The following is a 20,485-nucleotide window of genomic DNA, read 5'->3' on the forward strand; positions in this document are numbered from 1 at the left end:
TTCCCACCAGGTCTCCCGATAAAAATGGTACCTCACTTGCGTGGGTGGCTCAAGGACCCGCAACAGGCAAGGGCTCAAAACCTAATGAGGGGACATCAAAATTACCTATCACAAACCAACCTGGTTTTGCAAGGGGGTTCCCATGAGTTTTTGGCCCGGGGCTCATCAGCCATCTTGGGAAACCTACCTAACCCACACATTTATGGAAACTAGACACCCGGGGGAGTCCAGCAAGTCATACGTGTGACACATACAAAACATTCACACCGCCAGCCACATTCACATAAGCAGACAGCGCCATTCAAGGCCCAACACTTTCACACGCCCACTTTCCTGACACAGTAACTACACACAGTGATGGACTGTCTGGAGTGGCACTCAGCTAGCAGTGTGTGTAGTGACCAACAGAAATTAAATACTCACACACCACCAGCCAAGTGCCAGTCCACCCACACCGCCATCCAAGCACCAGTCCACATACACCGCTAGCCAAGCACCAATCCACACACACCACCAGCCAAACACCAATCCTTGCACTCTGCCAGCCAAGCACCAGTCCACGCACACCACCAGCCAAGCGCCAGTCCACGCACACCACCAGCCAAGCGCCAGTCCACGCACACCGCCAGCCAAGGGCCACTGCACGCACACCGCCAACCAAACACCAGTGCACGCACACCGCCAGCCAACCACCAACCCACACACTCCGCCAGCCAAGCGCCAGTCCACGCACACCGCCAGCCAAGCACCAATCCTTGCACTCCACCAGCCAAGCGCCAGTCCACGCACACCGCCAGCCAAGCACCTATCCTACACTCCGCCAGCCAAGCAACAGTCCACGCACACCGCCAGCCAAACACCAATCCATGCACTCTGCCAGCCAAGCACCAGACCACGCACACCACCAGCCAAGCGCCAGTCCACGCACACCGCCATCCAAGCACCAGCTTGCACACACCGCCATCACATTTAGATTTTTTTTTAAATAACACAAACCAATTGCAAATACCTACAAATCTGCTAACACAAATTCTTTAAAACTAAATACATTTCACTAATGCCAACCTTGAAATAGACTAAAAAATATAAAAGAATACAGACCAGGCAGTTCACTTTACCGCTCATGGAAACTCCCAAAACTTCTTATGCGGTTGGTGCGATTTAAAGCAAGCTGACACACACAATCCTGGATTAGGACAGTTGGGGCAGTACATACGAGTCTCCCTTCGCACGACTCTGCGCCAACAGGCTCTTCATCTCCTAGTGGGAAAGTCTTTTGAGGATGTGGGAGGAATGTATTCAGGAACGTGGCGATCTTTCAGTCTTGCCACATCCTTCACCACTCCAACTCTAGGAACACTTGCCTGTTCCACTAGAACAAGGCTGCCTATTATAGACTCCTGAAACTTAACAAAAGGCATCTTTGACTCAGGACAAGAATTCTGAAACACAACAAAAGCATTAAAGGTTGGCAAGTGGAAAAGATGAATAGCCAACTTCTTATACCAAATGTAAGCCTTACGAAGAGCTGCATAAGGTTTCAACCTCTGATCTACTCTGTCAACACCACCCATGTGCCCATTATAGTCTAAAATGCACACAGGTTTGTGCACTTCAGCAGCCTGACCCCAAACAGGCACAGGCGCAGTGCTTTCATCATGGATGTTAGTAAGCATGTACACATCTCTCCTGTTTGAAAACTTCACAGCTAGAAGCTCCTCACATCGCAATGCCCTAGACTGTCCCCGCACAAGCCTTTTGCAAATAAGTTCTTTTGGGAAACCTTTACGGTTACGCGCATTGTGCCACAAGCAACAGTGCCCACTTTGGCCAATTCCTTGAACAACCACACACCAGTGTAGAAGTTATCTACATATAAATGGTGGCCTTTGTTAAATAATCCTCTACCTAGTTCCCACACAATTTTCTCAGTCACTCCAAAAGTGGAAGGACAACCAGGGGGGTTAATGCTGGACTCCTTACCGGTGTACACCCTGAAATTAAAGACATATCAAGTCCCACTGTCACACAGCATGTACAGTTTAATTCCATAGTGTGCCCTCTTACTAGGAATGTATTGCCTAAAAACCAAGCGGCCCTTGAACAATACCAAAGACTCATCCACTGCTATTTCTTTACCAGGAGCACAGATCTCAGAAAAACGATCAACAAAGTGATCAAGGACAGGCCGAATCTTAAAAAGACAGTCACAAACAGGGTGATCTTGTGGCAACGCTAAACCATTATCAACAAAATGCATCATCCGAAGCAGAAGCAAATACCGATCACGACTCATGACTGCTGGAAATATAGCTGTTGCCATCACGGGACTAGTGGACCAATATGAAGACATTGATGGCTTCCTTAGCAAGCCCATCAAAAAACTTAATCCCAAAAACTTCTTCATCTCTTCAACATTTGTGGGAGTCCACCGGGTAGCTCAAGAATGGGACTTAAGGCTGGCACTGTTGTCCCTCAAAAACTGTTCTGCATACAAATGAGTCTGCTCTACAATCACTGCCAAAAACACATCGTCCATAAACAACTGAAAAAAATGTATCTGCAGAAAATTCTCAGTATTCACTCTACACCCTGGAACACCAGTAAAGTCTGGCAATGCCGGCTGCACCATGCCAGGGGCAACCCAGAGGCCATCCCTATCAACGGGAAGAGTAGCCGCCCCAGCCTGCAGCCCAGATGCGTCTTGCCGCACTACACCAACGGGAAGCCTACCAGCATCAGATGCTTCTTGCTGCACTACACCAACGGGAAACCTAGCAGCCCCAGATGCCTCTTGCCACACTACACCAATGGGAAGCCTATCAGCTCCAGATGCCTCTTGCCGCACTACACCACCAGGAAGCCTAGCAGCACCAGATGCCTCTTGCCGCACCACAGCAATGTGAAGCCTTTTGGGCGAAGCCTGCAGCCCAGATGCCTCTTGCCGACGTACACCAAAGGGAAACCTTGCAGCCCTAGGCTGCAGCCCAGATGCCTCTTGGCCCACTGTTGGCACATCAATGTCCTCCTCTAACCCAGGCACTTCATCAGCACTAGAAGAAGCTTTGTCATCCGATGGTTCCATGGAAAGAGAAAACTCACTGCCTGAATCTTCCCCTCCTACCTCTGGCTCCGAATCGGAGTCAGTCTCTGAACCAAGGTCAGAGGAAGACTCAAAAAGCATACCAACAATCTGCTGAGCAGTAATCCTGCGACTAGCCATTATCCTTACTAAGAAAGAAGACTGCACAAACAAGTCAACAACAACCAACACTGTGCAAAGTAAGTAATAAACAAGGTAAGGCTTTAACACAAAGATCTATACACTCCAAAACAATATAACTCTTACCAAAGATAGCTACACTCACCAGCACCTACTCTGCTTAGACATAGCAAAAAGCAATGATATCCTACTAGAAATAAAAAATAAAATAAACATTAGAAAACAAAGTACACATCAAGCACTAATGCAAAAAAGATTTTGACAATCAAAACACAGAGCCAAACAAACTGCTATTACTACACCTTTTACAAAAACACATTCATCTAGGGAAGGTAGTACAAAATACATTCACTTACCAAGCACAAGCAACTACACAAGCTGCAAAACCAGCAGTAACAGAACCGCAACCTACAACAATCCAAACAGCAAAAGCCTTGAACTAGAATGAAATAGAGAAATAACAAAATTACTATTACATTTCACAAACAATATAACAATTAAAAATATAACACACAAATTTGCCACCCAAATTGACATTCGTCCAGATGGGCCTTCAAATAGGGCTGAGACCAATGGGGATTAGGTGAGGTTTTCCACCAAGACACTGGTTATATTTTTGAATGTTTTTTTTTGCCTGCCCCCTTTGGTGCCAGTCGGTCTTTTTGTCCTTACTGTACCCCCCTCACACGGGGGCAGTAAGGACAAAAAAGACTGACTGGCACCAAGGGGGGCGGGCAGAAAAAAACATCCAAAAATATAACCACCTTAGGAAGCGAACCTTGGCCAAGGGCTCACTTCCACACACTACAAAACACAAACCCGAGGGCCTAGTGGGCCAGAAAGGCCAATAAACAGCCGAAGAAATGGGCCAATTCGCCCCCGGGGTGGGGCAGAAAACCATTCCTGAAAAATGCCCCCTCTAAGAAGCGACCCTTGCCCAAGGGGTCACTTCCATTGCAAAAATAAATGCCCACAAACCAATCCCTGGTGCCTAGTGGCATTTTCTGCCCCTGGGGGCAAAATGGACAAAGAAACGGGCCGATTTGCCCCCGGGGGGGCAGAAAATCAAAACAAATTATGGCCCCCACATGGAAGTGACCCTTGCCCAAGGGGTCGCTTCCATTGCAACAAAAATGCCCCTGTGAATATCCCTGGTGCTAGTGGCGATATTCTGCCCCCCCTGGGGGCAAAATGGCTGAAAAAACGGGCTGATTTGCCCCCAGGGGGGGGCAGATAATCAAAATTAGGATTGGCCCCCACCTGGAAGCGACCCTTGCCCAAGGGGGTCACTTCCTACAATCTAATATTTAAATCCCTGGTGCTAGTGGGGGCATTTCCGCCACATGATCGCGACGCTGTGCGCGATCGTGAGGCAGAAATGCCCTGCAAAGAGACATCAGGGGAGAGGAATATCTCTTTCCTCTTCCCTGATGCCTCCTTGCGGCCCCAAACCCCCCCCCCCAGAAACATAAACACCTACCGATCTCCTCGACGCTCAGGAAGCAAATGGCTTGCCGAGCGTCGGGGACTACCTGATGACGTCAGCGCGCGCAGGGCGCTGATGTCATGGGATTCCCATGGGGGGGTCGGGGGTGGCAGCGGAAGCTGCCATCCCCCTTCCTGGGGGTGAAATCGAACACCCGAGGGGGGAGACCCAGCGCTTCCCCCGAGGGAGGGGCCCATGACGAGCTGGACTCGTCATCAGCAGACGACCAGTGTGTGCCATTACGAAGCTTGTCATCAGCTAGGAAGGGGTTCATGATGTAATCTGAAGTGCCATGTATCTCCCTTTTTTTGCATGACTCTCTCTTCCGATCTGTGCTCTGACCGTCCGTCTCTCTCTGAATGCTTTTTGAATGTCTTCTGAAAGGAACTAGATGAACGTGTATCAGTATACCGATACCTTTCAGGCTTTCTAACATTAGCACTTTTTTGCATATTGTATTTTCAGTCTGTGTTTTCCTGTTGAGCTGATCCACCCCATGACTGTGTTTTGTTTTGTTTACTTTTTGGTTTATTATCCCATTTCTTTTTGGAAGAATTGGGGTCTTGATTAGAGTTATCTTTTTCAGAGCTACTCTTAACTATTGGTTTCCCTGGTTTGGATCCCAGATTGTCTCTGCCTAGGCAAGCATATGTATCTTCGATAATCTTGGCTAATTTTCACTCCTGCTGTGTAGGAGTGAATTCCCTCAGGCATTGGCATATAGCCACAGCTGCTGCCTCTCATTTTATGTTACTTAACATAATGGTAGCTACCTGGCCAAAATTGCCAAGCAAATTGTCCGTATTCTGTGTGTATCCTGTGCTGCTTCAAGCTGTGCTGGTTTTTGTGCAATCCTTAATGGGATTTGATACTGGCGGCTGCTGGGAACCTTTCCCATAATGGTATTTAGTGTTGTGGGCTAATACGTGTGGTAGCCATGTGTGGTTGTGTAGCCTGAGCATCCCCCGTAGGTTGGACTCCTTAATTATTTTGGTAGATTTCTGTAATTTTTACTAAATCTCTGTAAAGTTTGCGCATTCCTGCTGGTGTTAAGCCAGCAACGTCTGAAGGCGGTGTATATGATACTAAGACTAGTGAAGTCGCTTCCTCTCTGCTAAGCGGGCTGAGTCTCACATGCTCTGTTATATGGCGTAGGGTACCTTTGAACCAATTACTGTACTCTTAGTAAGTTAATTGGACTTCTAAGTCCAGGTATGGAAAATACTCATCAGATGGTTAATCTTTGATGTATTCATGAAATAACCTTGTATGTGCATCTGTAGGCAGGAATTTAACCCAGGAATAGAATACATCTACTGTGAATGCTTTGTGTGCCACAACCACGAAGGTAACATCTCCACCCATTGCCGGGAGGACATGTTGTACCAATTTCATGGTAACTGCCTATCTTCAATTATTTGAAATATTTAGTCCATCTATCTGTTCTTTTCGCTCAGTAACTTTCTCACTTATTCTCAGAGAAATATACATAGAAAACGCTATTGGACGGTTTCAATATTATTTATTGAACCAACATTATTCTTGCATAAAATACATGTGCTTCAGTGATTAGTAGACAGAAGCAGATAAACATGATTACAAGCACCAGTGTAAATAGTAGATATACAGAGTGTTGGCAGGATGGGTTATCCACCATGACTGGGGTTGAGCTGTGCACAGCCCTACTTGCACTTCAAAGCAGCTGCCTCAGCACACAGACAAATAACTTCACAATAGACTATTGTGCCCTCAGAAATCCATGGATCAGAGCAGGTAGGCAGGAAAGTCCAGACACCTCTGTGGGGAGAAACTCCAGACGTCTCTTCCACTTCAAAGCTGGCACCTGGTATAAAATTAGGCCCTTCAGACCTGCACTGCAGTTCAATAAATCAATCAATCAATTATTTGTAAAGGGCACTATTCACCCGGGAGGGTCTCAAGGTGCTGGGGGGTGGGCAGTGGGGGGAGGGGTGGTGCTGCTACTGCTCGAACAGCCAGGTCTTGAGAAGTCTCCTGAAGGTCAGCAGGTCCTGGGTCTGCCTCAGGTGGATGGGGAGGGTGTTCCATGTCTTGGCGGCGAGGTGGGAGAATGATCTGCAGCCGGCGTTCATTCTGTGGATGCGTGGAACGGTGGCAAGGGCAAGGTCAGCGGAGTGAAGCTGGCAGTTTGGTGTGTAGAAGGTGAGTTGTTTGTTGAGGTATGTTGGTCCTGCATTATGGAGTGCTTTGTGAGCATGGGTGAGGAGCTTGAAGGTGATCCTCTTGTCGACGGGGAGCCAGTGCAGGTCTCTCAGGTGGGCTGTGATGTCACTGTGGCGGGGGATGTCGAGGATGAGGCATGCTGAGGCGTTCTGTATGCGTTGTATTCTTTTCTGGAGTTTGGCCATGGTTCCCGCGTGGAGGGTGTTGCCGTAGTACAGTCTGCTGCTGACAAGGGCCTGGATGACCACCCTCCTGGTTCCGGTGGGATCCATCTGTAGATCTTGTGAAGCATGCAGAGGGTGTTGAAGCAGGAGGAGGAGCCGGCGTTGACTTGCTGGGTCATTGATAGCGATGAGTCTAGGATGAGCCCCAAGTTGCGTGCGTGATTGGTGGATGCCGGTGCAGCTCCCAGTGTGCCCGACCACCAGGAGTCATCCCAGACGGAGGGGTGAATCCGAGGATGAGGAACTTCGTCTTTTCCTAGTTCAGTTTCAGCCAGCTGTTCTTCATCTATTCAATGAGGGCCTTCATTCCCTCTTGGAGGTTGGTTTGACAGTGGTGGGGTCCTTGGTGAGGGAGAGGATTAGCTGGGTGTTGTCAGAATATGAGACGATGTTAAGGTCGTGCAATCAGAGGATGCTGGCGAGCGGTTCCATACAGACGTTGAAGAGGGTCGGGCTAAGGGATGATCCTTGGGGTGTGCAGCAGATAATCTTGGTGGCTCTCGAACAGAATGGAGGGAGGCGGACACCCAGGGTTCTGCCGGTGAGGAAGGAGGTGATCCAGTCCCGTGCTTTGTTGTGGATTCCTGCGTCGTGGAGGCGTGTGGGTAGAGTGTGGTGGCAGACGGTCTCGAAGGCGCCTGAAAGGTCCAGGAGGATGAGGGCCGCGGTTTCGCTGTTGTCCAACAGGGTCCTGATATCGTCGGTGGCTGCGATGAGGGAGGTTTCAGTGCTGTGGTTGCTGCGGAATCCAGATTGGGACGAGTCCAGAGCATTGTTCTCCTCAAGGAAGTGGGTCAGTTGCCTGTTGACAATCTTCACAATGACTTTTGCTGGGAACAGGAGCAGGGAGATGGGCCAGAAGTTCTTGAGGTCCGTCTAGGGTTTCTTGATTAAGGCGTTGATCTTCGCATGCTTCCAGCTCTCTGGGAAGGCGGCGGTCTTGAAGGAGTTGTTGAAGATCTTCCGGAGATGGGGTGCGATGATGGAGCTCGCTTTGTTGAAGATGTGGTGGGGGCTGGGGTCGGATGGTGAGCCGAAGTGGATGGTGTTCATGATTTTGATGGTGTTGTCGTCATTGACGCGGGTCCAGAAGAGCAGGAGCCCGGTGTCGCTTGGGGGCGGTGAGTCTGAGGTGTTGGCAGCTGTCAGGGGGGTCTGGTTGTTGAAGCTGTCATAGATGTCTGCAATCTTGTGATGAAAGAAGGAGTCGCAGAGGTCTTGCAATGGCTGGATATTGTTAGAGTTGGACCAGGGGCTGGAGATTTCCTTCACGATGTTGAAGAGCTCTTTGCTGTTGTGTGCATTGTTGTCAATGCGTTCCTTGAAGGAGGTCCTTTTGGCGGTTCAGATGAGTTGGCGGTGCCTGTGGATGGCGTTCTTGAGGGCTATGTGGTTGTCCGGTGTCTGTTCATGGCACCACTTCTTCTCGAGTCTTTGGCAAGTCTGCTTGGATACTTGTAGGTGGGTGGTGAACCAGATGGCTTTTCTGTCAGTGTGTCTGTTTATGGGTTTCTTGATTGGGGCGATTGTGTTGCCGCAGTCGTCGAACCATTGCCTGAGGTTGCGGGCAGCAGTGTCGGTGGTGTCGGTTGGTGGGTCTCAGGCGATGGTGTCGATTAGCTGGACTTCAGTGCCATTGTTCCAGCTGTTGCGGGGTATTCATTGAGGGTGGTGCGTGGTGGGTTTCTCGAAGGTGAAATGGATGCAGCAGTGGTGGGTCCAGTGGAGTTTGGTGGTATGGCTGAAGGTGATTTGGTTGCTGGCGGAAAAGATGGGGTCGAGCTTGTGTCCAGCGTAGTGGGTGGGAGTCGTGGCGAGCTGTTGGAGTCCGAGGTTGGCAAGGTTGTCAAGCAGGGTGGTAGAGTTGCTATCGTTGGCGTTCTCGAGGTGGCAGTTCAGGTCTCCGAAGAGGATGTAGTCCATGGATGCAAGGGCATGTGTGCTGACTAAGTGGATGATGGAGTCGCTGAACTGTGGCCGTGGCCCGGGGGGCCAGTAGATGAGGGTTCCTCTGAGGGGGGTGTTGGGATCGATGTGGATCTGGAAGTGCAGGTGTTCGGAAGCGCCAAGGGTGTCTTCGGTGCTGGTTGAGATTCTGAGGGTATTCCTGTGGACGATGGCGATTCCTCCTCCTGGTCTGTTGGTGTGGTCCCTGCAGGTGATCTTGTAGATGTCCGGGATGGCTAGAGCACTGTAGGCGCCGAGGAGGGGTTCATCCAGGTCTCCATCAGGAAGGTGACATCCAGGGAGGATGAGTCGAGTAGGTCCCAGAGTTCGATGGAGTGCTTGTGGACGGAGCGGGTGTTGAGTAGTATGCATCTGAGATGGTTGTGTTCCTGCCCCGGTCGGTGGGATGGTGGCTTGGATGCTGGTGAACTGCAGCTCCCGCAGAAGAAGGGTCAGTGGGTGAGCTTCAGGGTGGCCCGGCCGCAGTTGGATGATTGTCTGGCATTGAGTTCCTGGTGGATGCTGGCATCGTAGAGGCAGCGGGTGGCGTGGTGGTCGCAGGGGCTGTGGGGTCTGGCACTGGGCACGATCCAGGCATGGACGGGCACAGACGGGCTAGACTTTGGCACACCAGGGGCAAGCCCACTGCGCACTGCCGCCATTAAGAAGGTGAGGTGGGAAGGAGGAGCTGCTGGGAGGCGGGAGCAGGCACAAATTGGTGGGCAATTGGGGTGGGGCTGCAGGGGATGCAGTAGCAAGAAGGGAGAGGGACAGAAAAGGCTGGAACGCTGGAAAAGAGCTACAGAGAGAAAAAAGGCAGAAAAGAGCAGAATAGAAGAAGGAGAATAAACCAGCAGATAGGCAGAAACAGGCAAGAGGGAACAGAGAGAGCAGACAGAATACTTACGGCTCACCACTGGGCCACCAGGGATGAGGCGCAGGCAGGAGCCTGCGGGTGGAGGAGGGCCTCAAACTCGCGGCAGCAGTGAGGACAGTGAGCAGGGGCACGGGCACAGTTAGGTGGAGCTGCGCGGCGTGGGGAGCGACCTGCCTGGTAACAGGGTCAAGTGCTGCTCTCACTTCTGGACCTGCAAAAGAACTCTCAGAGGACTGCCCTGCTGCCGGTCCTTCTGTGTACTTCGGAGGACTGCCCTGCTGCTCCAAGAGGCCTTCCCTGCTGCCTGAAGCCTGTCCTGTGCCTTCAGAGGACTGCCCTGCTTCTTAAAGCCTTCTTTCCTGCTTAAACCCAGGTCTACCAGAGTGAATTCAAGGCTAGTTTGTTGGCCTGCTGATCAGAGCCTCAGGGACACAAATGGCTCCAGCCATCTTGAAACCGCACCTTAACCCAGCTTGAGTGATTCCTAACCCTCCAAGTGGTGCCCCCCTAGTGCTGGACCCTTCGACGTAGTGCTAAAGGTGCCTAGATACCTCAAATCCTAAACTAGAGACGTTACCGCCAAAACGTGCCCTGAGAAACTAGTGAAGACCAGGACCTAACTGCTCACCTATCTACCAGAGGCACACCTGCAGTCAGCCTGACTTTACATTAGTTCCAGCTAATTTCTTTTCCGCAGCAGTATATCCTGTTGAGCTGATCCTGTTCTGAAGGGTATCTGGCCTCATGTAGCTCTTGTTGGCTACAGCCTGCATATTCATGCTGCTGGAGATTTTCAACTTCCAAAAGAGAGACTTAGGGCCTGACTACGATCTTGGCGGATTTGATACTCCGTCACAAACATGACGCATATCCCTCCCGCCATGTGAAAAGTTCCATAGAATGTAATGGATTTATAATTAAGCAGATGGGATAACCGTCACATTTGTGACAGAGTAACCCTGTCTGCCAAGATTGTAATCAGGCCCTGTGGGTCTGATTTACAGTTTGGTGGACGAGGTTACTCCATCACAAACGAGACGTATAGTCCATTCACCATATTAAAAATAAATTATATCCTATAGAACTTTTAATTTGGTGGTTAGGCTATCCATCACATTTGTGACGGAGTAACCATTCTGCAAAACTCTAAATCAGGCCCTTAGTCTAAATATAAGAATCTTAACTGCAACTTAGTTCAGTGACTCCCCGAGGATGACGCCTCCTTATCGGACACTGCTGGCTGCCTTGCCACCTTACCTTCTTAGACATTTTCCCCCAAAATATCATCTAATTCTGAAGGTAAGTGAGGATCAGGCACAGTCCACATTGTGTGTCTGCACTAAGCTCTCTCTCAGTTGGCCATAGCGTTTGACTTTGCTACGGTCATACATGGCTAGATATCAACTGTTGGCACTTTGATCTTTTAGGTCACTTTAAAATGTTATCATTTTGGTGACAACTAATCTATTACATTTTACTCTATATTTCTAAATTAGTCGATTTTTTTTTGTGTTGTGTCTGTACCTTATTTGTGTAAATGCATAAATATTTTACACATTGCCTCTAAGTTACGCCTGACTGCATTTGGGATAAGCTACCAGAGGGTTGAGCACAGGTTAATTTAGTTACTTTTTGTGTGTCACCCTGACAGGGATTGTGGCTGTTGCTTGAGAAGGGTCCACACCCCACTCAACCAAAAACCCCATTTCTCACAGTACCCTTTCATGAAGATCAAACTTTCCCAAGGTTTGTTCAGTTCTAGTTTCACATGACGCATGCATTATTTGTGCTCCAATGTTTACTTAACATGTGTTCCATATCTTGTTCTATAAAGAGCCCTGTAGGCATAATAGTTATTTTTGAAGGGGAATGAATTGTTTTGTGAGCAACGTAAGTTGTTGCCAGATAACATCTCTTTGGTAATGTTGCAATATTTCGAATGTGTTTTATAGAGCCATGTGAAACATACGCAATCCTTAAAGTCCACAATCTCAAGAGTTGCACAGTAACAAGAAGTGGAAGCAAGCCTTGCTGGGAACAAGATTTCACTTTGTAAGTATTTCAGCTTTATTGCACCTAAAATGTAGTTCTCTTAGTTTGCTCATCGAGGAATATTTATTGTGAAAAAAACTGTTGCATTTTTATAACAACTATAGGCGTCACCTATTTTGCACAATGGCTAATGGAATACATCTTCAATTGCATGGCGATTTATGGCTGATAAACTGATAAACATATCACAAAATAATCATGTTCTGTTGAGTAAATTGCACAATAGCAGAGTCCATCAGGGTTTTCTGAGGCAGTAATTTTGCACCTGAATTACCAATATCACGGGAATCAGTATGTAGATGTAGAATTATATTAGCAATATAATTTTCCCCAATCATCATATAGCAATGGAACATTAACTCGGTTGCTGTTTCTGCATCAGTCACAGGAGACTCCAGCATTAAAGACCCTTTACGGGAGCAGATTTCCACCAGTTGGACCTATCAAAATGTGTCCTTGGAAAATTTAGGGCACAATTCACCATAGAAAGTAATCCGTTTAAACTCATACTTCTGTGTGTGGCTGTAACTAACCAACTTTTTGTGAATTCACACTTATTCCAAGTGGTAGGCCTGGTAAGCAGCCACAGCTTTTGCAATGTATTGCTGGTAATATCATGGTGCATCTCCTATTTCCCCAACTATGCACAGAGCATGCCTCCACATCAGAAAATGAAATTCACTGTGCACGTGCATATGTCTTTTTCATTTTTGTTATCTCCATAGGGAAAGCATTTTTCCGCATGGTGTAAAATCTTCCCCTCATTTTTAAGAAGATTGGGGGTGTTTTATTCCCCTTGCTACCTTATCTCCCCTTCTCACCCGCTCCATGCAGGAGTAAGAGCCAGATTTACGACCGTACAGACAGTTTGTGACTGCTAAAAAGTGTTGTAGCATGTATCACACCAATTTTGTTAGTCCGTAACCTGTTACCGACCCGCAAAATGGTTTTTATGAGTCACTATTAGCAAGGGGCGTGCCAAGGGCATCCCTGCCTAATAGTGAGTGGCAGGGGGATGTGAGGTTGTTTTGCAACCAAAAATGAATTCGCAAAACAAATGCATTTACAATCAATTTCAAATTGGGGGTAAGCCAGTTGCAAACTGGAAGGGGTTCCTAGGGGACCCCTTCCCTTTTGTGATTGGCCACCACTGCCTGATCTTAAAAAATGAAACTGAAACTTTTCATTTAGATTTTTTAGGTGCAGCCCGTTTTTGTTTAAGGAAAACCAACTGCATTTAAATAAAAACAAAAACAGTTTTATTGAAAAAGTAGTAACAGACATGGTTGTCTACTGATCCCAGCAGGCCACCATCCCTGTGAGTGGCAGTCATTCCCAATGGATCACAACATACGACCTGCCTCATGAATATCGATGACGAAGGTCCTTTGCGACGCATTTAGGAATCTCAAACAGTCTCGGACACTGTTGTACATCAGTGTTTGCTACTCACAATGTGGGAGTCACAAAAATGTGAATTGTGAGTCTCAAACACTGAGGGTCATACATCTGGCCCTAAATCGCCAATCTTTCCTGGGTGAAAGTGTCACAGAGGAGTTGGGGAATGCCAAGAAACTCATAGGTTTGTAGGCACTCACAAACTCACTTAGAAAACAGTGCCTTGGTCTTATTACTTCACAGCGCTTGTCTGGGATTTATGATGGCATAATTCTAAACATTTGTGGCATTCAGTGAATCAGTAGTAAAACAATTAATTCCTACCAGTTATCATTTTGTTGGCTCATGACATATTTAAATGAAGCTCTATTCCGTTATTAACTTATGTTTTCATCCGTAAATGATTTTCTGAATCAGGACCCATGGTAATATTGCATGTTGTGATACCATACATCTAGTTCTCCCAAATCTTAATGAAGTCTTATACCTCCGCATTATGGTTGCTCAAGGCATGAAATAAAGTAAAAGCTTGTATGCTTAAAGTTGAATGTAAATGCCTTTTTTTTATTTGAATTAACCAAATAAAATCATTTAGGGTCTAGGGGAGCATTCCAAATATATTTGGACACACTCTACATTCAAGGAGAGAAGTATAATTAAAGCAGCAGATTTCAGGGTAAATTCGTGACAGAACTCTATGGCCTGTTCTGTGACGTTTGTTAATAACAGTATGTAAACTGTTCCGATTTGCAGGTAAAGAGGAAATTGTAGTCAATTTGATCTAAATTAAGAAATCAATATTAGTGGAATGGTAAAGTGATCCAGTGCTAGGAAGAATGATCTATTTTAGTAAGACATCGATTAAAATCTAGGTATGATGATACCTAAAAGGGCATGCTCATAATAAAATATAGAAACATATTGCATTTCAGCCCATTTGAAAATACTTGCAGACTTGCAAAAATGAGAGGGATGGTCACGACCAGTGTGCCCTAATCTAGATACAAAGTGAAATGATAAACTGGCAGAGCAGCAAATTACTGTTATAGCAAACAATCATCTGAAGATATCCATTGCTTTTAAGGTTTCCCCGAAGTGCTCAAACATTTTCTTTAATATAGCCCTAAAGCCCCTAGTAGCAAGCTATACCGGCCATTAATGGACGCTATCGCCCAGGTATGGAGGGCTATAACACAGAACCATGGTTCCGTGAGACATTTGTTCACAGCAACAGCTGTGAAGGACAACATTGACATTTTGGAGCTCCGGGCTTCTACCGGCCATCAGAAGCCCAGAACACTCCATTATTTTCAATGGAGCTCCCAACATTACAATGTTCAAATTTGTTTTTAAATATATTACAGTTTGTAACAAGCATTGCAAAAGCAATAGGCCTGGTTTCAATGTACTCATTTGTGGCATGTAAGCACAGACATTCCCAAATGTTGTGTGCATCTGTTGCATGCATAATGCTTATTAACACTTTAAAGGCAGTCCAAATGGCTTTGCCAAAACATGGTGTAACATTGCAAATATAGATTACGTTCTCTGTTAAATGCACACAGGACATTTGAATAGCACAAAATGTGCTGTAAAACAGTCCCATCGATATTCCAATGGAAGCACTTTCTCGAATGGAGAATGATAAACCTATGGTCAATAGCATTAAGTGAGAGACTAATAGCCACAGACCAATGTACATTTTTTAAAATTTGATAACAATATGGAATGCAGACAGCACCACTTTCAAGCCAAACCTTAAATGGGCATTGGCAATGTTAGGCACTCCCTTTCTGTAAGTCATATTCTTGATCTTCCCGTGCTAGCTTTGACTACTATTCCATCCCTTCTCTTAATCGATCTGAGACCACTACTTATTTGCATCTGGTCAAGTTGCTTCAAGTCTACAGTCTAGCGGCATTAAAACGTTTTTTGTCATTATGCAACATCTTTGCCTTGTCACAAAATCTTGCTTCAAATCGAGCAAATCAAGTCTAACCAGATCATATTTAAAAACTAGAAAATAATACCAAGTAAAACACTATCACCAGAGCTAACGTTTACTGATTTGGAAACTCAATCTCAGCTGCACAGGGACATTTGTTAAATAAAAGGCCTTGGTAGGAGCCATGAAGGTGCACAGCTTGTTTTGATAGACACCTATTTCTATTACACCAGGGTTGCAATTGGAATGAAGTCCCTGTGTAGAAGTTCAACTATGCAAATATTTCTTATGTCCCCTCCAAGAGTGACCATGTATCTCATTTCTCAGCAAACCTTTTCAGAACTTGAAGTTTGAAGTTTAAAGTATTTATAGAGCGCTCTGTGGCCAAGCGGCTTCCTGGCGCTAGGAGATTAAGACATTTACCAAAAGACGGAACACCAGGGAGTGATTAAGACGGGAAGGCTAGGGAAAACAGATGTGTTTTAAGTGCCTTGCGAAAGTGTCAGTAAACAGGAATGGATCTGATGGTCAAAGGGAGGCTGTTCCAGAAGCGGGGAGCAAGGATGGAAAATCTAGTACCGCCTACTCTGGACTTACGAAAGCGAGGGACGGCTCAAGAGTGCCTGGCTGGAGGAACGAAGGTTGCGAGAGGGAAGGTAGTGGGTGATCATGGAATTGATGAAGATAGGGGCCGTGCGGGCATGGGCCATAAAGACAATGCAGCCCATCTTGAAGAGGGTCCTCTGCAGGATGGGAAGCCAGTGAAGGGATCTAAGTAAGGGAGTAGTATGATGGAATTTAGGAAGCCTGTGAATAAGGCGGGCGGCCTGATTCTGAATGGACTGAAGACGCCGCAGCTCGTAGGCGGGAATGCCCACATAGAGGCAGTTCCCGTAGTCCACCCGTGAGAGGATCATGGCCAAAACAATAATTTTCAGGGCATCGAAGGAGAAAAAACGGGAAATCTTTCTAATGATCCTGAGGGACAAAAAACAGGATGAAACGACAGAGCTGACCTGGGGACGAAGGGAGAGGTTCTGACTGATTTTAATTCCCAAGGTTCTAAGTGAAGCGGAAGGAACCGGGGGTGGGCCAAAGGTGGAAGGCCAAAAGGCAGAGGTCCAGGGGCTAGAAGAGCCACCAGTCAGGACCAGCTCCGTCTTGTCCGGATTAAGCTTTAAATGGTTTTGATTCATCCAGTCAGCAATGAAATTGAGTGTGGTGTGGAGTTTAAGGATAGAGTCAGAGTTATGAGAAAGGTCGAAAACCAGCTGTAGGTCGTCGGCGTAATTGTATACGGAGACCTCCATGTTTAACAAAGAAACAATAAGCGGATAAATGTAAAGGTTGAAAAGAAGAGGGGAAAGGGAGGAACCTTGGGGAACCCCGCAGGGCACCGGGCGAGGGGGGGGCAGAGAAACTGGAGAGAGGAACGGCTTGCGTCCGACCTTGGAGAAATGAGGCGAGCCAAGAGAAGGCAGATCCCTGGATGCCCGCTGCCATGACACGGTCGAGGAGGATGGAAAGGTCGACCGTGTCAAAAGCAGCGGACAGATCAAGAAGAACCAAGGCTTGGGGGGAGTTGGAGTCAGCCTTACTCTTCAGCTCGTCCAGAACAGCAAGGACCATGGATTCAGTTGAATGGACTGTGCGAAAGCCAGCTTGATGGGAGGCCAGGAGATGGTGTCCTCGATGTAGGTCGAAAGGCAGGAAGTGATGTGGCTTTCCAGGATCTTGCCTAGATAAGGGAGCAGGGAGAAGGGTCTAAAATTAGTGGGGAGAGTAGGATCAGAGCCAGGTTTCTTTAAGATAGGGACCACTGTGGCTGATTTAAAGAAAGCCGGAACTGTACCCTGGGAAATAGAGGCATTAAGAAGGGAGAGGGGGGGATCGGGGCAACCGGAGAACAACTCCCTTAAGATGCGAGCTGGTCCATAGTCGGCAGGGGAGCCTGACTTAATTTTCCTGACCAAGATAAGAAAGGATTCCTTAGAAATAGGTGGAAACTGAATGAGAGAGGAAAGTGGAGGGGGGAGGGAAGGGGGGAAGGGGAGAAGAAGACGGAGGGATATTCTGTTTGATGTTGGCAATCTTCTCAAGAAAGAAATCATTCAAGGAGAGGCAAAGGGCTTGGGATGGGACTGGGTAGGGGTTAACTCTGTAAGATGCGGCCAGGGAGTGAACGATAGAGAAAATCTCCTTAGGTTTGTTTGCCGCTGACAGGATCTTGCCAGAAAAATAGTCTAATTTGGCTGAGAGGATAGCTCTCTTGTAGTTGTTAAGGAGAGACCTGTATCGATCTCTCAGGGAGGGGCAATAGTTGCGCCTCCACTGGCGTTCTGACTGTCTGAGAGCCAATTTCAGGGTCTTAAGGTCATCTGTGAACCACTTATTGGCTTCGTGAAGGCGGCATGCCTTGACCCTCCTGAAATGGGCCACTGGGTCGCATGAGGTGGACAGCCAGCTGTTAATGGCATCAACTTGTTGATCAAGAGAGAGATCCGATAAGTCAGGAGGAAGGGCCGCCAAAGACGAGCAAAGAGTGTTAAAATCCACCCAATTCCAGTTGCGAGCGAGGATGTTCTTGGGCAGGGATGGCTTATGGGTGGCTCCAAGGTCAATAGTGAAAGAAATGAGCGAGTGATCCGACCAAGTGCAGGGGAGAATAGTGATGGAAGAAATAACCTGAATGGCCGACCATAACTGGTCAAGGATGTGACCCTGCGAGTGAGTGGGGGAGTGAATATGAGAAATGAAATTGAGACCACACATGGTGTCAGTGAAGTCTTTGGAAGCCCTATCTTCCCTTCAGCTTCATTAATGGGGGTTCTTGCTCAGCATGGGATATACAATTATACATCTAATATGCAAAGAAAAGCACATGCAGCAGGATACGTACTATGTAAAGTATGTGAGTCAATCAATCAATGAGACAGGATTTGTAAAGCACTGCTTATCGGCTGTGAGGGTATCTAGGTGCTGGGGAGGCTGTGGGGGTGGTGGGGGAGGTGTTGCTCAGATGGTTTAGTTGAAGAGCCTGGTTTTTATACCCTTCCAGAATTCCTGTAAGAACAACGATGAGTCCTAACGTACCTCAATGGAACAACCAAAGAGGAAATTGATATATTAAGTTAATTCACTTGGTCATTGAGACATTTATGTATAGTCATTCAAACACGAGAGTAAATACTCTTCAATAATACAACAAAGAAAGAGACCAAACAACTTAGGTTATAGGAAAAGGAATAATTTTTATTCCAGGGACTACTTATCACCTCATCAAAGCAGCCTGGCTAGTCCACTGGCCAATCAGGGAAGATCCTTGGAAGGCTGAATATTGTGTTATGTACAAGAAAGTGGTATAACTTTTTGTCTGTACATTTGAGTACATATTCAGTAATAGCATGTTGTTGGATTTATCAATAGCATTCTAGTAAGTCCTTGATTGATATTTTTCAGTGTTTCCTGGCAGGAATTATTACTTAATAGCTTCTAGTCATGTTAACCTATCTGGATGAGGATCTGCAATAGGAAAAATAAACCGGACCATCTTCTCCAACACCAGGGCTATTAAAACATCTTTTATAAATACCTTGCCTATATCTAAATGGCACCCTGCCCCTGGAACACCTAGGGGAGACTTTGGAATTTCTGAATATATACACATATTGCAGATCTTCACTCCACAATGCTCCTAGCACAAAAGTCGATTTAGGGAACACTTTACTACAGCGAGGGAAGGGAAATGTGCAATTTCACTTGACCCAAGGCATATAAAACCTATTTTATAAAGTCCTCCATATACGTACCTGGCCACACCCCTGCGACACCTAGGGAGACCCTATGGGTACCTAATTTACCCAAATATTCTAGTTTAGTATTGTGTTAGTGCCCCAGAGACCAAAGTCGAGTTGGAGCTCAATTTATATGGTAAAAGCAGTCCTGCAAAAACAGGGCTGCTTTGAAACTGACCTCAGGCTTCAACAGTTCACACATGCAAGTACAGAAAGAGTTGCTGGCCTCTAAATTGGCATGCCATATAATATACTAGAAAATTAAAGGTCGTTTTGATCCCCCTGCCCTATTATTCACTAGGGCCTTGTAGGGGAGATCATGCCAATCATTGAGATACCCTAACCCATAGTGTAACCTAGTGCATATAGGTGTTTTCACTGTATTCTAAGTGTGTTTTCAGCATATCACTGGCACAGGTCCTGGTTAGGCTGAGCCAAGGGACAGTCAGAGTAAGTAAACCAGTACCAGTCAGCAAATAAAATGGGGCTGCACAGGGCACAGGATGACTTTGCAAAACCTACATAAACTGGTTTGCTATGGGCACTTTCAGAATGTAAGCAATAGAATGTTTATTCCTTTATGTCTCAGTGTCCACTCTGACAAACCATAATGATGTGTATTTCCTCAGAAGATTTCATTCGTAAAGGTATATCAATATATAAAAAAATCTGTGAGGTACTCAGAATTGTTATCACAGAGTCTGTTAAGTAGTTCTGTGTTTATAGAGAATAGCAACTACTTATGTCATTATCTTATGAAATCTTTTTATTGATGTCATAACTATTGGCCAGATGTAGGCCATATATATATATACACACACTAAAATACATAACAATAATAAAATAAATCAGTATTTTTAACAACTTAGAGGTCTATTACGATAGCGGGCGGACCGCAACGGCAAAAGGGACCTCCCGCCATTGAGGCGCCGATCCCGCCCTGCCAATCAGGATGCGATCCCATCATGGCGGTCACATCCCGCATTTTTTACATGGCGGCGGGCAGTGCTGTCAGCAGAGCCCGCCGCAATGTGCAAAATGCATGTTGTGTATTTGCATGCATAATGTGACAGGCACCGTGCGGTGCCTGTCACCTTGTACATGCAAATGTAGGAGGGTACCATAGCTACTCCCCATATACACCCCCCACCACCCACACACCCTAGGGGCCCGCAACGGGCCCCCGACAACAAAGACAGCATGCCTTTCCATGGTAGCATCACCACCATGGAAAGGCCAATTTCCACCATCATCATAATATGTCTTGCAGACACCGCCACCATATTGTGACTCTTTTTAGCTGGGTCGATGAGTCAACCGGCTGAAAAGTGGCGGAC

General features: G+C 46.7%; 1 protein-coding gene across 1 annotated transcript in view; it reads left to right on the plus strand.

Annotated features, from left to right (window-relative positions):
• Nucleotides 1–20,485, plus strand: part of LOC144826132 (protein unc-13 homolog B-like) — a 325,746-nt gene that overhangs the window by 118,287 nt on the left and 186,974 nt on the right. The window contains exon 3 of the mRNA XM_078684528.1: nt 11,912–12,011. Within this exon, the coding sequence (XP_078540654.1) occupies nt 11,912–12,011 (100 nt within the window). The remainder of the gene's footprint in view (nt 1–11,911; nt 12,012–20,485) is intronic.

The sequence above is a fragment of the Lissotriton helveticus genome, chromosome 3_2, assembly GCF_964261635.1.
Source record: "Lissotriton helveticus chromosome 3_2, aLisHel1.1, whole genome shotgun sequence".
In the NCBI taxonomy this organism is placed as follows: domain Eukaryota; kingdom Metazoa; phylum Chordata; class Amphibia; order Caudata; family Salamandridae; genus Lissotriton; species Lissotriton helveticus.